General features: G+C 41.5%; 1 protein-coding gene across 1 annotated transcript in view; it reads left to right on the forward strand.

Annotated features, from left to right (window-relative positions):
* Positions 1–995: 995 nt before the first annotated feature.
* Positions 996–20,653, forward strand: part of LOC135495495 (uncharacterized) — a 102,845-nt gene continuing 83,187 nt past the window's right edge. The window contains exons 1-3 of the mRNA XM_064784209.1: positions 996–1,108; positions 16,780–17,033; positions 19,317–19,405. Coding sequence (XP_064640279.1) covers positions 1,012–1,108; positions 16,780–17,033; positions 19,317–19,405 — 440 coding nt within the window. The 5' untranslated portion in view covers positions 996–1,011. The remainder of the gene's footprint in view (positions 1,109–16,779; positions 17,034–19,316; positions 19,406–20,653) is intronic.

A 20,653-nucleotide genomic window follows, 5' to 3' on the forward strand; every position in this document is an offset into this window, starting at 1 on the left:
AATCTCAAACGTTAGAAGCACATTGACGATACTTCCGTAGCAGCTGGGACGGCTACTGGCCGATTTTACCATAATTATTAGGCTACTGAACTTCCGCAGCTGTCAGGTCAGTTGCAGAGCTAAGACTAAATTCACTAGCGAAGTAGCCGGTGTAACAGTCTCAAAGTCCCCATAGTTCAAGTTCAAGTTCGTTCCATAATAGGGCCTATAGGGATGCGATTGATCATTTAATTACAATTAATGGTCCAAGGGCCCTGAGTCCTTATGAGAACTTCTTCTGAGGATTTGATCTTCACATTCATAATCGTGGGGGGGGGGCTTGGACATCAGCAGACTTCGATGCAGTCCGTTTCGTCAGCCTGGTCGTCTCGGGTGACAAGACGAGGCCAGTCCACTGCGTCCGGAGTGTAGGGCATTGGCAATTGCCTATACTTTGGGCGTGGCCTGGCAGGTGGGGGGGGGGGGTTAATTAGAACAAACTCGCTGATATTATAAAGAATTTTCGAATAAAAAAGTTAGCTGGGGTAATAATGTGAAGCGCTTTGAGCGACTGAAACCAGTTGGATTAAGCCGCTATATAAGTCTCATGATTATTATTGATATGCGTAAAAAAGTTAGGACATTATGCGTTTAGCAAGTGTTTCGACCTGATGCGTAATTTCGACAATAGACAGGTTTCGCAAGCCATACGAACTACGAAAGTCTGTTATGCCATCAAGTCAGTCTATGCGACACGTGGGTGACTGTCGTCTGCTCGCACAAGAGTGGAAGATTTCGGCTTGGCGCTTAGTCGGACATTTGCGCATTAAAGGTCAACCGACATCGACAAGGAAAACTTTTATCGACAGCCTGCGCTGGTGCTGGTGCTACAACGTTGCTAGATTCCCAGTCAAGTCCAACTACAGCTGCATTATAAGCGATTTGATGATAGCAGAAGTTCCCGCGAAACGATAGGCGTCGCTCCATTCCTCAACTTGAAATAAGCTAGAAATGGATCAATGTATTAGAAACATGGCGTTAGGCCATGACGTGATATTTCAATCTGCGAGCATTATTTGGATTTTTGCACTATTTCTAACTGAATCCGTCAGCAAAAAGACACAGACATGTAAGTAACATTAAATTCATTCCACCTATCTTCCAAAAACACCCGTGATTGTCTTTACCTCTCCGAAAAAACGCGCCGAAATTATGGGAATTTTGCTTCGCGCATCACTTAGTGACTACTTCTGGTTGACTGCATGCGTTTTGTTCGGCGACAATGAACACATCAGCATCAACGCATCACCCGTAAACCCCCTGTCACCTCAACCCCTTTAATACACCTTCTACCAAGGCCTATTTTCCCGCCATTTCCCTTCCTTGCTTTTTTGCTAGCTATAGCTCGCGCGTTTCGCTCTCCTGATCGTGCGTTGGTGTATTGGTGACATATGCAGCTAGCTATCTTGTCCTGTGTGCATAGAGTCGCTATCCCCGATATTGATTTACCGTCAATCAATGTTTTAGCGGGTTCGGTGCTGCAGAACGCACAGCAATAGCAGGTTTTCCTCAATGTTTAGTCGAGTGTGGCTTATTATTGGGACTAAGAGAGAAGAAGCATCAGTTTTAACCTGAGGCAAAACTTACTATCATGAGACTAAGAGCCTTATTGTATTTGCAGCTATGAGAATATTACATTTTCCTATTTTAGAAGTGTTTTGTCATTTAAGTTATTCAGTATTGGCCAAATAAGTTATTTGATTTTTTCCTGGATTATATTGCTTTTCCAATGGATAACAAGAAAGGGTTAGAAAGGGAGACTTATAATAAGTAAGCTCGCTAAATGATAAAAAAAGAGGCTCTGCCACATGTTTAATTGATTATGTCTGATTAATCAGAATTTTAACCATGCCAAGGGTGACTCAGAAGATAATAAATGTAACATTTTAGTGTTTTAACTTAAGTTGGTGGTTTTTTTCAAAGCTTTTTCTAAAAATGAAAAAGTGTGTAAACTAATATTTGTCTTCAACAGGGTCTAAATTGCTTAGTTAGTTCGTTGTTGAAACCTGAAAATCTTTGCACTCACATGTAATTGATTCTTAATTGTCGATCTATGTTTATTAATTGGGCATGGGTGCGAGAGGCCTCAGCTTAGCTCCCATGATAAAGTGGAACCTCTCTTAGTGGACACCTCTCCAATAAGGTCAACCTCTCTATTAAGGACACATTTGGAAGTTTTCATTCAATTTGACCTCTTTAACCACCATGACAACTCTCTATTAAGGACATCACTTGTCACTCCCGAGGGTGTCCTTAATAGAGAGGTTCTACTGTATTTGCATGAACGCCGTGGTGTTGTTTCTTGACCAGAAGAGAAGGTTGAAGCTCCCTGTCCTTTTCAACAGGCGTAACTATTATTAACTGCCTTATGTGATTTCTGGAAGAAAAACTATTAAGCTGGTCACTGCATGGTGACTTCAAACCTTTAACATTTCTTAGTTATAGTCAGTTATTGATGATGCAGGTCAGACATTACAGTGGAACCTCCCTTAGTGGACAACGCAGTCCCAAATTGGTTGTTTCCATTAAATTTGATCACTCTATCAGGACAGCTCTCTATTAAAGACATCGCCGTCAGTCCCAAGGGTGACCTTAATAGAGAGGTTCTACATTTGCTTTGTGAATTTTTGATGGTCATATGAGATCTTGAAATGAACTTGTCCCTCATCCATCCCTTGTTCTCTTTAGTCATCTGATTTCAGTTTGCTTTTGTAAACTGATGATAGCAAGACAGATAGGTCTTACTTTGCATATGCTTCTTCAACTGGATTCCACCCCGAGCATATACCCCTCCCTTTGAGCCCCCTTTTTCAGTGCAGTTTCACCGCTGTATGCTCCTACAGTACATTATTCATGCTTTATTTTGCACAGCTGGGAAGTTTGCGACTTTACCCACTACTTGAGTCTCCACCCTTCACAAGTTTCCATTGTCAGAGGCAGTTGCCTTAAAACTGAAGTGCAGGCTTATTCTAATACGAATGTATAGGGTTTTGCTAATTTGTGTATCCCCTATTCCTAAATTGGGTCCTTAAATGTTTGTTAAGGTTAATACTGTGGTCAGGAAAGATTTTGGTGACATGAATCAGGGACCATACTAAATTGTTTAGTGTTTGGTGTGGAGCAAATTTAAAAATTTTTACTTTCTTAATGCATTTGTACCCACAATTATAGGTCAATATTATAATTGGAAACAAATTAATTCATAAATGCTATATGTAATAGTTTTTTTTATCATTAGTTTTAACGAGATAATTATACCTATACATTTAGTGGCTTCTTGAACTCTTGATTGATGAACCTTGTAAAACACTTTAAAAATTGGTCTCTTATCAACTTCATGTACATATTCTCTATCCTAATATAAGTTTGTTCTTAGGTTTTCCTGCACGCAGCCAATTCACATCAAAGAGAAACCAAATTTTTATACTGAAAAATTGCCTGGGGTGATTTTAGAATTGGAATATGGAATCCACCTATAAAGTACATTTCAGATTTTCTCGGTTCAAATGCCTCAAAAATTGTTAGTTTTCAAGTTATGCACACACCACATTAGACATGTTAGAGCACACTATCCAAATATACGGCCTGCTCCGAGCTGATTCTGTACACAACCAATCTATGTCGAAGTCGCCACTTCATATTGAAAACTGCCCGGGGCGATTTTAGAATTAGAATCCACCTATAAAATGAAGTACGTGTATGAATTTCTTGGATCCAGCGCTTAACGAACTACATCTGTTTGCTTAGAACAGAATTGGTTTACTTTTCAAGCTTCTGTCCACATTTTCTGTTAATTTGCGGAAAAATTACATTTATTCAATTCATTCTTCTTCATTTCCAATAATCGCCCTCGAGGCATAAATGTCCGCTGTCATTGTCTTGTATAATGGACCGTAGAGAATAAGGTTTTGCCCGTGGACTTGGCAGGCAGACTGGAGGCTGCATCGCCATGTGTTCATTCTGCTCTACAAGGGGAGGTGTGTTCGCATTAGACGCCTTAAGAATCGCGCAGAACAACCTAAGGCAGAAGGCCAATTCCCATCACTAAGGATTTCTTGAAAGAATCGCACAGTACAAAGCAAATAGCTTGTCTTGGCCGTGGTGTAGCTTTATGTTGGTGGATGCACAGGGCATCTCCATCATCTCTGGAATGCTGCTTGGTCTTGTGGCTAAGACAGGTCAACAGTGTCACGAAGCAACATATACTGGTGTACAGTAGAACCTCTCTATTAAGAACACCAGGGACAGGAAAATGATGTCTTAAATACAGAGGTGTCATGGTTAGAGAGGTCAAATTCAATTAAATTGACCAAATCAGTGTCTTTATTAAAGAGGGATCTGATAACACTGAGAGGTGTCTGCTCCGGGAGTTTCTAGTGTATATACTGTAAACACCTTTATTTTTGCACCCCTACAAGTTTATGGCCTGAAAACGTTCGGTTCTGGTTTTGCTGCCATTAATTTTTACAAATGGGTACATTTTCCACTGATAAAGCCATTAAGTTGAACATAGTCATACCCCAAAAGTTTGCACTTGTAACCCCCTCTTGCGAAAACATCAGGGCCCTGGCCTTTAAGAATTTCATGGTCAAAGTTTTCAAAATGTTACATAGGTCAATTTCAAATATTTTCTGAAATTAAGGGGTCCATCCCTCTTGGTACCATAATAATATAATAATGAGTCTTTTATATAGCGCAATTCCGTGACACTATAGTTCTCGCTCAAAGCGCTTTGGGATATCATATTATTACCCCGGTCTCCACAGAAATCAATCAGGGGTTTCAAGGAGCAACCACAAGGCGCTCACTTGAACTCGACCAGTAGGGGAACTAAGCAGTGACTCGGCCGGGAGTCGAACCCACGACCTCCTGATCATGAGGCCGACTCTCTTCCACTTGGCTACCGCTGCCCCTGTAAATGCCTGTTGACGCCACTTGCAATTACTTTCAGTCTTTTGAAAATTTCATGCCACAAAATACTATTCTAGCCTTTCTAATCTACCCAGTAAACGGTACAATCAATGTAGTCTTAACTGAGATTATTAACTATAAACTCAAACAGTTGAGTTTGTGGAATCTGCTGCTTTCTGTGCTTGAATAACGTGGCACTCTCACTACCTGGGGTGACCGATTGCTTCAAGTTACTGGTTCCATCACTAAAAGCCTCGGAGGGGGTGATTGAAAACAAGATTCTTTGCAGGCTGATGACCTGTGTGGTGAAATCTGGTGTAGATTTTACAAACAATGCTGTTTTCATTCTTCCTATGGTCGCTCAGAAGATTCATTCGGGGCGAGGTCGAGATTCTGTAGAGATGAGGGCGAAGTCTTGAATTCTTCACCGAATGTTGGTGATAAGGCTGTGACCTGTGTCATGTGTGTAATACGGTAAACACGCAAATGTTTGCATGCTTTTTATTTTTGTATTTTTCACATTTACAGACCCTCAGAGTTTGCCGCTGAGGAATGCAAACCACAACCGCTGTTTTGTCTTTGTGCCCTTAGAGCAAGACACTTAACCCTAAACTGTTTCATCATTTGTTTGTGATGTCAATGTGTGACTCCTGTACCTTATGGTGTCTTTGCGAGGGCAAGCAAAATATCCTTCTACCTCGGTCTAGTCGAAGATCGAGTCAGTAAGCGAAAAAATACAATTGGAACCTAATTGTAGTGGCATGTATAAAAAGATTATCCTGCCTTGGAGGAGGAAAATTACCTGGAGGGTTACACCTCCAAGTGCAGTCAGCAAACGCTGAAGAAGAACAAGAAAATAAGTGGTTATGTATTGGCATTGGCTGGGGGAAAGGGTATTAATTGGATGAAAGCCTTCCGTCTCAAGCTTCTATATGTAAACAGTAATATGTGATGAAGAGAAATTATGTGGTTAAAGCACTACGGCTATTATGTATCGACAGATAGATGAGCACATGTCTAAAAATGGCACGTAAGTTATCGGTCTCAAGTTATGTCACTGCAGATATAATCCATAAAAACTCCATTGTCCGTGCTTCTTTGTGCGTTATTGATGCTGGTATATGCGATAATATGTAGTTTGCATCCGATAGCATTGTAACAATAGGTTGATTCTTCGCAAAAACCAAATAGCCAGAGGCTCCGCATTCAAACAAGTTACTGACTGTTGTTATCTGTGCGTATCTATTGTCGGTGTGTTATGTCGAAGTCATCATCTCGAGGTATCGAGCAATCTGTCAGCAGGTTTTTCCAACTGCAATTTCAGTAATTTGACGAGCTGTAACTGTCAATTTGAAAACAGGAGATTTGCTCGTTTCTCAGATGCATTGAAGTCGACCTGGAGATGGGAAGGGATTACCAGAATCATTTATATAGTATGTATTTGTAGCAAAGAGATGTCGAGTTGTATTTCGATAGGTTTTCAACGAATTTTATTATGTTTCAAAGTGAACCCTGGATCCATTATATAAAGGATCTCCCAAGAACGCGCTAAAAAAGCATTTGCCATATGGCACAGTGAAATTAACTTTAAACTGGAGGTGTCGCTGGCAAACTTAGAGGCTTCCGTGCAGTGATTTATTATGCAAATTAGTTCCGTAACTGAAGAAATCTTGAGCGCCAAATTAAGAACTTCAATATATCACCTGTCATCAAGTGGTAGTGCTCTCCGTCAAGTTGTTGCCGGAAGAGCTTGTTAGCCCATTTAAAGCACCAAAAACGTAAATCTACCTAGACTAGAAAAAACTTGATTCATTTTCTGATCCATGCATGGTGCATAAATGTTTTCCCCTCGGAGAAATACATAATAATTGCATAAATAAACATCCTATCAGAGCAGGTAGAGTATTACCTGTAGTAAATGAAGACAATTATATTCAGATATTGCACATGCAAGTGAATTAAGGATGACAGTGATGTTTATTTACTCACAATGTTTCTTAAGTATTGAGTGAATTTTCTGAGTCAGCTTGGTAATTACTGACCTGAATGGCAGAAGAAGGTCAGAGATTCACCTGTGAGATATGTGGCTTCTTCAATTCAATCTTCTTTGATAGTTTTTGTATTCTTTTGATTTGAGTTACCAGGGGGATCAGTGGTGCAGTGGTTAGAGCTGTGAGTGTCTTCGTCAGGAGGTCATGGGTTCAGCTCGTGGGAGAACTGTAGCTGTTCTGTCTTGGTATCCTTGAGCAAGACATGATAAATATTGCTCATTCCTGTGGTAAAAATCACTTGTCAACAGTTTGCTTTAGAGGGTTAAGAATGGTTGTCGCTAAGCATGTGTAGCAAAGACAGCGCTCTTTGTCTATTTTGAGGTCCTCCCAGTAATTCACGGGCATTCTCACTCCCAAGGCTGGGCTTTGCTTTAGGCAACCATTGGTCTATTGATCATGGGTGAAAGATGTCCCTCACAATGTCTGTAGTAGTGGGTGTCTGGATGCCCTTGACGACATGGATGTCTGAATTAATATGTCACAGCAGTGGTAAAGATTATGGATAATGTTGTATATCATAAAGACGTTATTATTTTTTAGGATCTGAATGGGAAGAACACAGAGAGATACACATGTAGCGATTAAGTTTGCATGTTTTTGCCATGACCAAGAAGAAATGACCAAATGTTGGTGGTGGTGCAACCTGCCTTCTGACCCTAATAAACAACCTTACCCTTGCTGTTCTGTGGGATAAGCATGTGTAACAGGGGCCATATAGGTTTTTAAGTGTTTGAAAAACCTTTAAATGTTCTTCAGCAAGCTCAAAAACATCTGTATCTAAGATTGAGTCGCTATTTCTCCAATAAGATATTCTGCTGCTGTACACCAGGCACCATGACCTCTACTCCTGAAGATTACACACAAAAGAACAATGCAAATTCCCATGCATTTCATTAGAAGAATCACCGTCTGTCGATCGTCAACGAACGTGCTAATAAAATATTCATCCAAGACTAAATCACCAATACAGATGTTTCGACGATTCTAAATTATTTATCGCTACATCGTTACCGCCGTCGTTCGTTCACGGCGATGAGCAAACATAGCGATCACGTCAAGAGTTTGAACAAGATTTCCTAACACGTTGCTCGACGCAATGTGTAAATTGTCGCATTTTTCGCGGATGAAATATACACCCTTCAACAATACCAATTTAGTACGAGATGTACTTCACACGCTAGTTCATATTGACACTGTCTGCTCGAGTATGTATCTATTGGTAGTTCGGCGTAAAAAGTGACCATGAGGACCAGAAGTTCGCGCACACAGCAATGACTCATTCATCAAGTTTGCGAGGTCTCGCTACTCAGCTTCAATAACAAATTGACGATAAAGCTTCCTTTATAGCTTTAGCGGAACAATTTCTGCAGCATTATGTGGATGTCTTTCTCATCTTTTAGCACAAATCTAATCCGATATTGAATTGTTTGCAAAAAAGGCTGAAGACGATAGAATTGTTTGGACCTCCTCAGATTAGCCTCTGCCCTGAGAATTTCTTCAACTGCCATGACTCAAGTCATTGGGAAAGCTACAATTATGGTTGCCTCTTGTCAAGGATTGGTGGCTTCCTAAGCAGCAGTTAGAGAAATGGGTCCACGCATCCTTTAAGTGCCAAGGAATGTTAAGCCGACCCATGACGTGACTCAAACCATGTCAGTGGTTGTGGACATCAACTTCTCCAAGGGAAAAGTGGTTCTCGAGATGAACAAATGGTTTTGGCTGCATAATGTTATGTGGGGTCCTCTCTATTTTGTGCTGGCTGAGAAGTGGGAAATTTATCGAGGGCCAGTCATCTTTAAACTGTCTTGAGTTAAATGCAGAGTTGCAAGAAAAGACAACACTGACAGAATTAACTTCCTTTTGCTGCTCCAAAGTCTTTCGACGCTACACTAGATATCAACCAATTTGATTCCTTAAACATCTACCGTACTCTCATTGACCACCCTTAACATAGTTCCTCTGAATTTTCAGCTCGGTTAGAAATGAAATGTTTTGATGCGGGCATTGCTTCTGAACACGTTGGGTCAGTGCATTGCACCAGCAGCTAAAGTGTGTCATCCGGTTTTCTTAAATTTTGAGGTAAAATTCAAATTTGATGACAAGGCAGGTTCCTGTTTATGAATCTTGAAAACTTCTTGAACTCAGATCCCATTTTCTATGACTCAACCGAATGTTAATCTAGTAAATGACTTGGCAAGTTTGATGGCCCTTCAGAGCCCTAAGAAGGAAATAAATGCAGCCCGTAAAGTAACTCTTCACTTGGAAACATTTCTTGAATGAGTTGGAAGTTTTAGATTGGTTAAGGTGTTGAATTAATACGTTTGGTGTTACTCATTCTATCTGTAAAGCCAGACTTCAATGCCAGCGAAAGATTCTAGGATGCCATGAGCCAATAATCTAGCAAGGCCTCCTTGCAATCTGTACAGCCAAACTTCAATCCCAGCCTTAATAAACTGTCACAATTCCTGCAAGATGTCTCTGTGCTATCATTCCTCCACAGCCCGTGAAGTTTCTGCACCAAAACTCCTCTTCAGATGTTCTTTATCTTCTTGTTAGAGAAGAAGGATTCTTTTCCAAACGCGAAGCAGACGACACTGCCTCCCATTGCAGATGATGCTACCTGGAGTACATTCCTTTGATAGCAGAACAAAAGTTGGCCAGTGCTGACAAGCTGGAAAAAGTCCAGGTGGCTTCGTGCAAGGAAGTGGTCAGCCTTGAAACTACTACTTCTTCAGCTGTGGATAGATGTTGCTTTTGATCAACTGCTGTGGCTCAGTTTGATTTTGTCACCTTCTCCTTAATGTCTTGCCATCCAAAGACTTATGAGCAACATCTACCCAGGTTTATTGTTGGGAGTGTTCCTTCTAGACTGGTTGTCGGCGAAGGCTGAGGAAGCTAGTCTCCCCAATGTCGTCCCTGATGAATTGAGTGTCTGCTTCTTCCAAATGTCTTGCCGTCCCTGGCTAACAAGTGACATCTACTGGGGTTTGTATCTCGGAGTGTTCCTTCTCCCAGACTGACTACCAGTAAAGACTGAGGAGGCCAGCCTCTACCCTATCCCTCAACCGCTATGTCCTCCCTCTGCGGCTCTCCAATTCACCAAACATTCCTTAGCCTTTATGTCAAAGGTACCGGCAAAGATGCTTCAGCTTTCTCAGTTTCCACCGTTCAGGTGAGCAATTTAGAGTATTCAAGCAAGCGATGACAGTTGGCTGCAAGTGTTGACAGAAGCCCTTGATAATGATGTCTTTAGTCCGAAAACATTGGATGGAAAAAGCTGGTCTTGTTGATGGAGCACTTCGGATGTACTCGAAGATGAAGTGGTGGTGTGTTGTGGGTCAGAAGCGTTTGTCTTAGTAAGGAAGATGTGCATTACATGATAAGATATTTCTCTTACTTGTATCATGTGCTTATTCCATCTGAGATTGTGTGTTACTCCTTTAACGAATGACTCTATTTTGCAATAACGTCAGATTTTGATAACCCCTCTTTAATTTTTGACTGATTTATCATTTAACCTACTGTGTACCGCCACAGCATGACTGAAGGAAGCCACAAAAATTACGCTACATCACACAGTGAAAGCGACACTGAGGTTTAAACCTCGGGACATACGAAATTGAACCTATTAGCCTTCTGTATTCCACAATTCCTTGATTGAGTTGCTGATTATTGTCACCTTGTCATCAAATTACTCGCATTCAGTCACAGTTTCTGTCACATCCATTCATTAGTCGCCATAGAAACGCAACACAAAGCAAACCTGGGCACCAAGCAAAGGTCACCTGGTGCATCATCTTACTCATTCGCCTGTTTCGATTTCTCTTATTCAAGAAAATGTCTCCTATTTATGACTTGGTCATTAATCGATGCTGACATTGTTATCTGTCATATGTAAATCATTCGAGTCCACTCATGGCGAAGTATTTAATCAGCGGGGAGATAATCGGCTACAAATGAAAACAGGACGACATCAATATAGCCCTCGATATTGCACACTAACGATAAGCTGAATTGCTGTATAAGTCATCTTATGAAGAGTATAATAATGATGTAGTTTCCTTTGCACTGATTTGAGCACAACAGCCAAGGCTGATCATGAAAGAATTAGTTTTTAAAATCTGTCCAAGGAGCCTCAGAGCCCAGTGGTCAACACTGCTGACTGCCAGTGCATGCAGTAGGGCTGAGGTTCAATAACGGGGAGAACTCAAGATTGTATTTCTGGATGAACCTGCATGAAATCAAGGAGCTAAAATTCCTGGCTCTACTGGCTCACTCTACCTTGTATCTACTGTCTATGCTGTGGCAAGCAAAATACCTCACCAAGTGAAAATCATGAGTAGCTTGCATGAACTCAACCTCTGGCCGAGGACATAGTCACAAAGCCAATATACCCAAACAATGCCTAACTATAGTGGCAAGTAAAAATGCTCATCCCAACTCGAAGGAGGAATAATCCCCTGAAGAACAACATTTCCAAGAACAGAGCAAATGCTGAAGAAGAAGAAGAAGAAAATGTGTCAAATAATGTCAAAGATCCAAATGGGGGACAAGAACTTTAAATCCTGGTTGGTTGCTTCCTTTTCTTCACTACTGGATAGTATATACTGGAGATGGCTCGACAAATATTACTGCCTTGTGTCCATCGGTCGTCCCAAGATTACTTGCAAAAGCCACAAATTTGTCATAACATAAGTGTTTTGCTCTCAGCGGTTAAGTTGGTTAAATCTTCTGGCTTTGCTTCCTGTCATTAGGCGTATCATGATCAGAGAGTGTCCTGCTTGCGGTCGACATGTCCGTTACATCCTGCTGGTACGCCATCAGTCTGATGCGTGATGTCGCTCTGACACGTACACAGGAACAGTTGGAGTGGTGGTAGTCATGGACAAACCTCGTTACGGATTATCGAAATGTTTTAGTGGTAATAGGCAATGTGATGCTTCTGCAAAATGACTATGACAACTAAAGCTTGAAGCATACGGAGGGAAATGTTTGTCAGGTCATGTTGTTAAAAGTCTGTATAAATGGGAAAAAAGGTTTTTGGCACTGTGACTTAGATGAACTAAACCAAAACATGAACAAAACCATTACCTCAACGTAATTCATTCATAATAGATTTTAAGGATGTTTGCAACATCATCTCATTGAAATTAACCCCTGTGTGCTCTTGACTTTATGTTGTGTGCTCTTAGCTTTTCGTCTTTATGTAAACTCTGATCCCTGATCTCTTTAATCAGGACACGTCTCTATTTGGACAACACTTGTTAGTCCCAAGGGTTCTCTTTAGTTGTGACAAGGGATCAGGTTTGTAGCGAAAGTTTGTTCTCCCCCAGTATTAAGAGATGCTGGGTGAAGGTGTCTGCCTCACAGAATAACGCTTCAGCATTGACTCCGCACCCCAGCATTTCAACACCCCAGTGCTAAGAGATGCTGCGTGGAAGTGTCAGCCTTTGCCATTGACTCCGCACCCCAGCATTTCAACACCCCAGTGCCAAGAGATGCTGCGTGGAAGTGTCAGCCTTTGCCATTGACTCCGCACCCCAGCATTTCAACACCCCAATGCCAAGAGATGTTGTGTGGAAGTGTCAGCCTTTGCCATTGACTCTGCACCCCAGCATTTCAACACCCCAGTGCCAAGAGATGCTGTGTGGAAGTGTCAGCCTTTGCCATTGACTCTGCACCCCAGCATTTCAACTCCCCAGTGCTAAGAGATGCTGTGTGGAAGTGTGAGCCTTTGCCATTGACTCGGCTCCCCAGCATTTCAACTCCCCAGTGCCAAGAGATGCTGCGTGGAAGTGTCAGCCTTTGCCATTGACTCCGCACCCCAGCATTTCAACACCCCAGTGCTAAGAGGTGCTGCGTTGAAGTGTGAGCCTTTGCCATTGACTCCGCACCCCAGCATTTCAACACCCCAGTGCTAAGAGATGCTGCGTGGAAGTGTCAGCCTTTGCCATTGACTCTGCACCCCAGCATTTCAACTCCCCAGTGCCAAGAGATGCTGTGTGGAAGTGTCAGCCTTTGGCATTGACTCCGCACCCCAGCATTTCAACACCCCAGTGCTAAGAGATGCTGCGTTGAAGTGTCAGCCTTTGCCATTGACTCCGCACCCCAGCATTTCAACACCCCAGTGCCAAGAGATGCTGTGTGGAAGTGTCAGCCTTTGCCATTGACTCCGCTCCCCAGCATTTCAACTCCCCAGTGCCAAGAGATGCTGCGTGGAAGTGTCAGCCTTTGCCATTGACTCTGCACCCCAGCATTTCAACACCCCAGTGCCAAGAGATGCTGTGTGGAAGTGTCAGCCTTTGCCATTGACTTCGCACCCCAGCATTTCAACTCCCCAGTGCCAAGAGATGCTGTGTGGAAGTGTGAGCCTTTGCCATTGACTCTGCACCCCAGAATTTCAACTCCCCAGTGCCAAGAGATGCTGTGTGGAAGTGTGAGCCTTTGCCATTGACTCCGCACCCCAGCATTTCAACACCCCAGTGCCAAGAGATGCTGGATGGAAGTGTCTGCGTCACAGAATTACACTTCGGCATGGACTCCGCACCTCAGCAATTCAAAAACGTAACATCAGCCCTACTGTGTTGGTTTGCTAACAGTGGCAAATGTTTGCTCTGCGGAATCATGGGAAAGTTTGCAGTTATGTGATATTTGTCAGCATGTTTGCCGACTGCATCACCTTCCTTAGATGATGCCTCTTTATTAACTTTACCATCCTTGCCTGTAGGCCAAAGGTTGATAAATTGTTGTTCCTCACCCTGCAGTTCTACAATTTTCGTTGAAGATTTTGTGTAAAGTCTTACTCTATTACTGGGATATGCAAACAAGTTAGGATTTTACTATGTTTTAGCTGGTAATCTGCTGCTTTGAAGGAGCTTATTGCTCCTATTCCTGCTTATCATAGTTGACCATAACGAATATCTGTCCATTTAGATGAGAAACAACAACTTCATCGCGTGTGGCCTTGGCATGGTGGTCTTCCTCCCCATTCTTACAGATTAGTCATCGTTTTACCAGCAAGGAATCTTTGCTAAGTGTTTTCATCTGTCTCGTGATTGTACTTAGATTACATTCATTTATCGATGATTCGATTTGATTGCTGCCATCGAGCGTCTCAGGCCTGGTAACTGTTGTGGCACAGACATCATGTTTCGAATAATGTAAAACATGTAAATTGTTCTGAAAATAAAAAGTGTTAAAAATACTTAAGTTTTTGATTGGAAATGAAAAAAAAAATTATTTACATGACGTCATGTCTGTTTCTGGACGAAAAAGTAAGCTTTGTTGATTCCCTACAAGCTTGTTCCCAGTCGTCTCAAGTCACCACAGGGCTAATAACATGTCTCTCGACCAATCAGCACTCTTTTTGAATCATCCAGAAAGCGATAAGGACACACTACCCCACGATTCGAATGTATGCAGCAATGTCCGTTTTACCCTAGTGGGATCCTCAAGAACCAATCCAGTATCGCCAGACGCCGGAATGGGGCAATAAATCTTTAGCATAACCAGCTTCCAACAATTTGATAAATGGCTTCAAGAGACTCGGCACGTCATCATGGATCGTTAGGAAAAAGATGATAAATATGTCCAGAATCGGCAGTTAATGCTTTATTTGTGTGCCTCATCTTCTGTTGATGGGAGTTTTATTAACTGATAATTGTTTGTTGGATCACACATGTCTTAATTGTCGTCAATTACATCGGACCAAATTGTGGATGGGATACTGGCGATGGGTGTTTAATACTGGTGTGGTTTATGACAGTCAGGATGATTTGTGGTGCAAGAGAGTGCTGTGATTCGAGCTGGTTGTATCATAGTGCTTTAGAGCTGAGCGTCAACTGGGACATTATCAGCTCTATAAACAATATTTGGAGATTTTGATGTAGGTAGGAGGAAACTGGAGACCTGGGAACTCAGAGGTGACAGGTTCTGATGCGTCCCATCCTGACAGCCCCACTCTGTTAGCGAATAGATCCCTACCCTGTAAAGAAGGCCTCTGGAAGTACTGAAGTTGCATCAACGTGGCCCAATATTCTTGCGCCATTGTTCCCATTGCCAGAACTGGTAGTCCAGTCACTGGGAGACGCACTTCACCAGGCTGCAGTGTCGTGAAACATTCAATTTAGAATTCCATTTTCCTCCGAAAATTGTTTCAAACCACGGTGCTGTTACAACATTGTGCGGCTCAGTTACTAAAGTATTCATGAGCCGATTGTTGGAATTAAGTTTCTACAAAACTTTAGTCGACTTGGATGCAGATTGATTATGCGTCAGTGTATGGCTATGTGTACGCTAATCCAGTCAGCTAATCGTGGAATGCAACATAGTCTGAACCTTAAAATACAAATAGACGGATATGACTCCACGATATCTGATCTGGAAAGAATTCATTAAAATCAATATTTTCACTCTTTGTTTCCGCCTCGCGTGCACGCCGTACCAGTTTTGAAAAGGTTGAGGACTCTTCTGTGGGGAACTTGACTGTGAAAAACGATCAAATTTCACCAATGTTGGCCAGAGTTACCCAAAGTGGTCCTTGGTGATATTTGCATTTTTACTCCGCTTTGATTTGTGACCGTGTCGGTAACAGTCGGCTTCTGCCGTTGTTTGATTTTGGCTGACATTTTGCCGTCAGCTTTTGGATGTAAAATTGACAAGTGGAAACAGATACGATTTTTTAAGGAACATTTTTTTTCCCATTATTTGTTTGGCACTTTACTTGCTCTCTGTACACTACAGGGTGGTTCCAATCAAGAAAAATCTGATGGTTCTATATAATCATTTATCAATTTGAGGTGTTCCCAGTTTCCCTAAACAAGAGAAAGCCCTTGAAAGTCAGATTTGTGACTTTTCGCATGACAACATTTCACTTGCAGACTGTGGATTTAAGTCGTCTCCACTTAGTATGCAGGCAAGCTCGTCCTGACGCCAACCAGAGCATCGTGAAAACCCCCTAGACCAGATTGTGTGTACAGAAGCGCAGATAATGAAGACTGCCGTGAGTCTATTAGAACGGCATTATGAGCACATGCTTCAAGATTATCAATAGATCGAAAGAGTCAATGCATTTGAATAGCGTCTTAAAAAACCATTATGAAAATGTTTCACCTAACTGAACATGTCATAATACCAAAGATCATTGACACTGTGGAAACAATGGCGGTGGCACCCGGCGTGTTACAGTAAGCGGCCTCGGATTCTGAGGATGCGCTTTGTGCCTGGACCACAGGAACCATGCTGTGCGAAAAGCAAAATGGACTGGAAGTGGTGCTGCAATCTCCAAAAGTATTTTGATGATGAATCTGTGGTTTGGTAGCAGTTGGGAAGCAGGGTGGTGTAGTTGATAGAGTGCCAGCTCTTGACGTAGAGGTCATGGGTTCAAATCCCTTCTGAGACATTGCCCTTTCCTGCTTGAGTTCGAAGGTTTAAGAGCTTATAGTGCACTTGTAGCTGCTCCTTTTATTGACTGTTCCCATATGTCCCCCTTCTTTACTTGAGATATCCCAGCTTTATAAGTACAAGTTGATTAATATGTGCTGCTGAAAGCAGATTTCTGCAAAGGCTGATTGTTCAAAACGATGCCATTCCCATTAGTTGAAGGGACGGATGGCAAACATATCAAATCGTAACTTAAGTTGGACCCAGTGAGCACAATGACCCTGGCCATTTCCTTTACCATCCCTTTTCGGTGGAATTAAAGCTTTATGTGGCCAAATTTGGCACTTACACGAATCTGCATCGATACTCACTGCTGTTTTCTGCGTTCTCTTTTCAGATTATATGGATGACACCGATTGTGGAGATGGAAAATACCTAGGGGGCGCTTCAGTATATTCACACCAACGGCAAGAGGGCGATTTTTATAGAGACAGAATCGAATGTCGGATAACTTTCAAAGCGGAAAATGACGGGTGGAAGCTACGCCTTCAGATTCTGGAGTTGGACATACCCGACAAGTCAGAAAACTCATATATATGTAACGATGCCTTGTATGTTTATGATGCAAATACTATTATAGGAACGCCAATGGTAAGTGGTTCCTTCTATCTTTTGTTTGTTCCTTATATTTCTACCCAAACCTTCTTGAGAAAAAAATGTCTTAATGCCAAAAGCTATCCATGGAATTGCTTCGGAGTGGGGAGGAGGGGACAAGTACAACTACAAGGCTATCAGGTTGTTTTCACGGCCTATTCACCGAAGAGGATCGGAAATCGGTGAGTGTACAACTTCCGTAGTATCTTTAATAGAACTCAATGGCCGTACAAAACGAAATGCATATGACTTAATGCAACATGTTGGAATATCAACGATATAACAAGCATAAATGGGCATAAGCGTTGATGAATGAGGAAGAGTCACACTGCTGACAAGTTGATGGGGCGTCCTGACCTGACATGTTGCAAACATCAGCCGAACCAAGCCCCCTCAGGATTTCTGCCCGCTTAGGTCAGAATCGTACCAACATCAATCATGTCAGCCTCACCACATTCTGATTGGCAGACGATCTGTAGAAAATGGTTGCCGTGCATCCATATTTACATATCTACCGAGAATCATCCGTTTAGCAATGGTAACTTAACAACGACTCCATTTAATGGATTTCTGTCGTATAATAACGGATATCTTTCACATTAGCTGATATCTGTGGCATTTATCTCTGTTTTATAGCTAAAAACACATCGACTTCAGTTTCCAGTCAATGGCTTTCCATTAACTATCTCTTAAAATAATGATGAGAGCATGAGACGTATCTGACGAATTGCCTCATTTTGATATATGGCGACAGTTTTATTTATGTGGTGTCGCAAAGAAGAATGGAGTCGGGCCTCTCAATAACATCATTTGAGACACACGCTACGTAAAGTGCATCCCCCTACCACCAGGCATGTTAAAGGGGTACTCCAATTGCATTGTGCAGTTATCATTCATGCATCTTTGATGAAACTTGTTTTACAATACTGCATGGCTATATGCTCGTTTGTAACCTTGAGCAAGAAGCTTGGCTGTGATTGCTTTCAGTCATTTGCGTGAGAGGTAAAGCCAAGATGCCTTGAAAGACTAAAGCAGACCAACTGTACTGAAACAGAGAAGGAGAGTGCATTACCATTGGAGTTCAGGCAATAACACTCATCTGATGTTATCGGGACAAGTTTCAAATCTACACTACAACATCACCGGCATCATCTCGACTGACGCAGACATGAACATTTCATATTCATTCATATTTTATATTTAGGAGATGCAAATCATAAATGGTGAAGTTAAACATAACTGACTATCTGATGGGGCATTGCGTGTTGCTCACACCTCATGTGGTGCAGATGCGGACGGTTCTTGGCAATTCTTCTTCATACTCAGTTCCATAGAGTCCATAGGCAATGCATATTGAAAACAGAAGAAGGGGATAGCATTTTCATACATCTTTTGGGTTTAGGGTGTCAGTCCTCGCACTCTCTCTGATGCATCCTGTATATCTGCTACCCTAAAAGGTTTTGCAACAAATGAAAAATCAGATATAAATGCGCGTGAACACATCGTAAACAAATTCACATTACGATGTAATAAAAATCGAGAGCGCACAGCCATGCACAAATGACTCGCGTATAGCAACATCAAAAGGTCGAAAACATATTTTTGTATCAAGTAATTTTGTCATATGTCGACCAAAATGGAAAATAATTTGTTCTCTCATTAAATCACCATGGCATGAAAACCGCTCGGTAGAATGACTACGTTCTTTGACAAGTAATATCGTCTATCAATTACGCGTTTGAAATACTTCATCATAACTCGATGGGTGGCAGTATTTTCGTGTAATTTGCTCAGATGAAACTGGCGGCAACAAAAATCGCAATTATTCCCCAATCAAACGTTGGAAAATGTTCTGCCTTATTGGCATGATATATGATTACCCTCTCTCGATTATATCTACGATAACAGAATCATCGAAATTAAAGTGCAATTTAACCCTCCAATGTTGACTTTGATGATGAAATGTCACATTTTGATGACAGGTTTTTTGCATTCACATGGTGGTCAGACAGGCTTTGATGATTATAGTCTGCTGCATTTTCCATAAACGAGAGGGGATGGACTTTTTGCAGTTTATGACTAGACCTTAACTTAAACAAATTGATATAAAACGACATTTTCCTGTACTTATATCAGATTATTGGGTCTTAAAAACAACATCTTTTCGAAACATTAGGGAAAATTAGGCCCCAAAAGTGTGGTAGCAAAATTAAGATGGCAGCCACATTACTGTCACTATTTTCTCGGAATGTATTGTAATATTTTTTTCTTCTCTTGCAGAAAGAAGCTGGTGGTAACACCGGATTATGTGGACAAAAAATACCACCTGTTATGTACTCAACAGGACCCTACCTCACAGTATACTTTAGGTAAGTCCACCGAACCCCCATCCTCCATGATGTTCCTCTGTTCTTTAAATAAGAACCTTATAAACGAATGCTATCCTGGCTTGAGTAAAAGTAGACCATTACAACCATTTTATCAATCCAAAGTGCACAACAATATTGCCAAACTAGCTATCTCTCCCTGCATTCCTACCAACCCATCAAGGACTTCTCATTTCATATCACAAAACACCTGCCTCAGCTAAATTATATTTAGATAAAAACGAGGTATTTGAACTACTCATTAATTTTATGCTCTCTTTGATCTAAAAGATCTGTTTCTTTCACACATGAATAAAAGTAGCTTCTCAACTTGAAGAAAGCTGATTGCAAAATGAAGCTGCATGATGTGTTTTGACTAGCAATTTAGCACGATGTGAAATTGATGTTTTCGTGTTTTGGTTTGGTGGCAATGTGTTGGGTAGCAGTTTTAAAAGGATAGCTTGGAACAGCAGAATATGTTCATATTCAATTACAAATTTCAAATTATAAATGAACGGTGGGGGCCTTTAAGTATCCTTCTCATCGTCTGTATCTAGTTAAACAAAACTTGACTGCAGATTAATCAGGGGAACCGCACATGACAGAACAGCCAATTTGCATACCTCAGGATGGTGTCATTTATGAGATGAGTTGGAATTAAAAGTTGACATTTATATTATGGTTGGCATGAATCAGTAGAATAGAGATTTTAATAGATTAATCCCGGAGCCTTGAACCTTTGTTGGTGATGGTTAATCAGAATCAGTCATCGGGCTGTCACAATATGGCCGTTATTGTTGATTAAAGCAGGATCATTTTTCTACCCTTTTTCTTTAGGGACTCATTTCGTTTTCGATCATTTTCCCGACCACCACTTTAACACTCGGGGGCAGTGATTAGCCTGTTTCACCTTCTAGTATAAGACCAGTTCTTGAGTTAGTGACACACTGTATCAAGTACTGAGGGGTGCTACTTATGACAGGAACTGTAGAGGGGCAATTTTTAAGGAACTTTACATCTGTCACAAACTGATCACCTCCACAATTGAGGAATGTTACTTTTGAGTGGCACTGTATCAGCACCACACCTTAATGAAGAAAACACATCTGCCAGGGGGCATGAGTCTTTTGGGAATAACTTTGGCCAACTGTAATTTAACTTAAACAGTTTTTTTATGTAATTAGATTGAGACAATGGATTCCTCTTTTACGACTATTAGAATTAATCAAATCGCAAGGAATAAGACAAAAG

Source organism: Lineus longissimus, chromosome 11, assembly GCF_910592395.1.
Source record: "Lineus longissimus chromosome 11, tnLinLong1.2, whole genome shotgun sequence".
NCBI lineage: Eukaryota > Metazoa > Nemertea > Pilidiophora > Heteronemertea > Lineidae > Lineus > Lineus longissimus.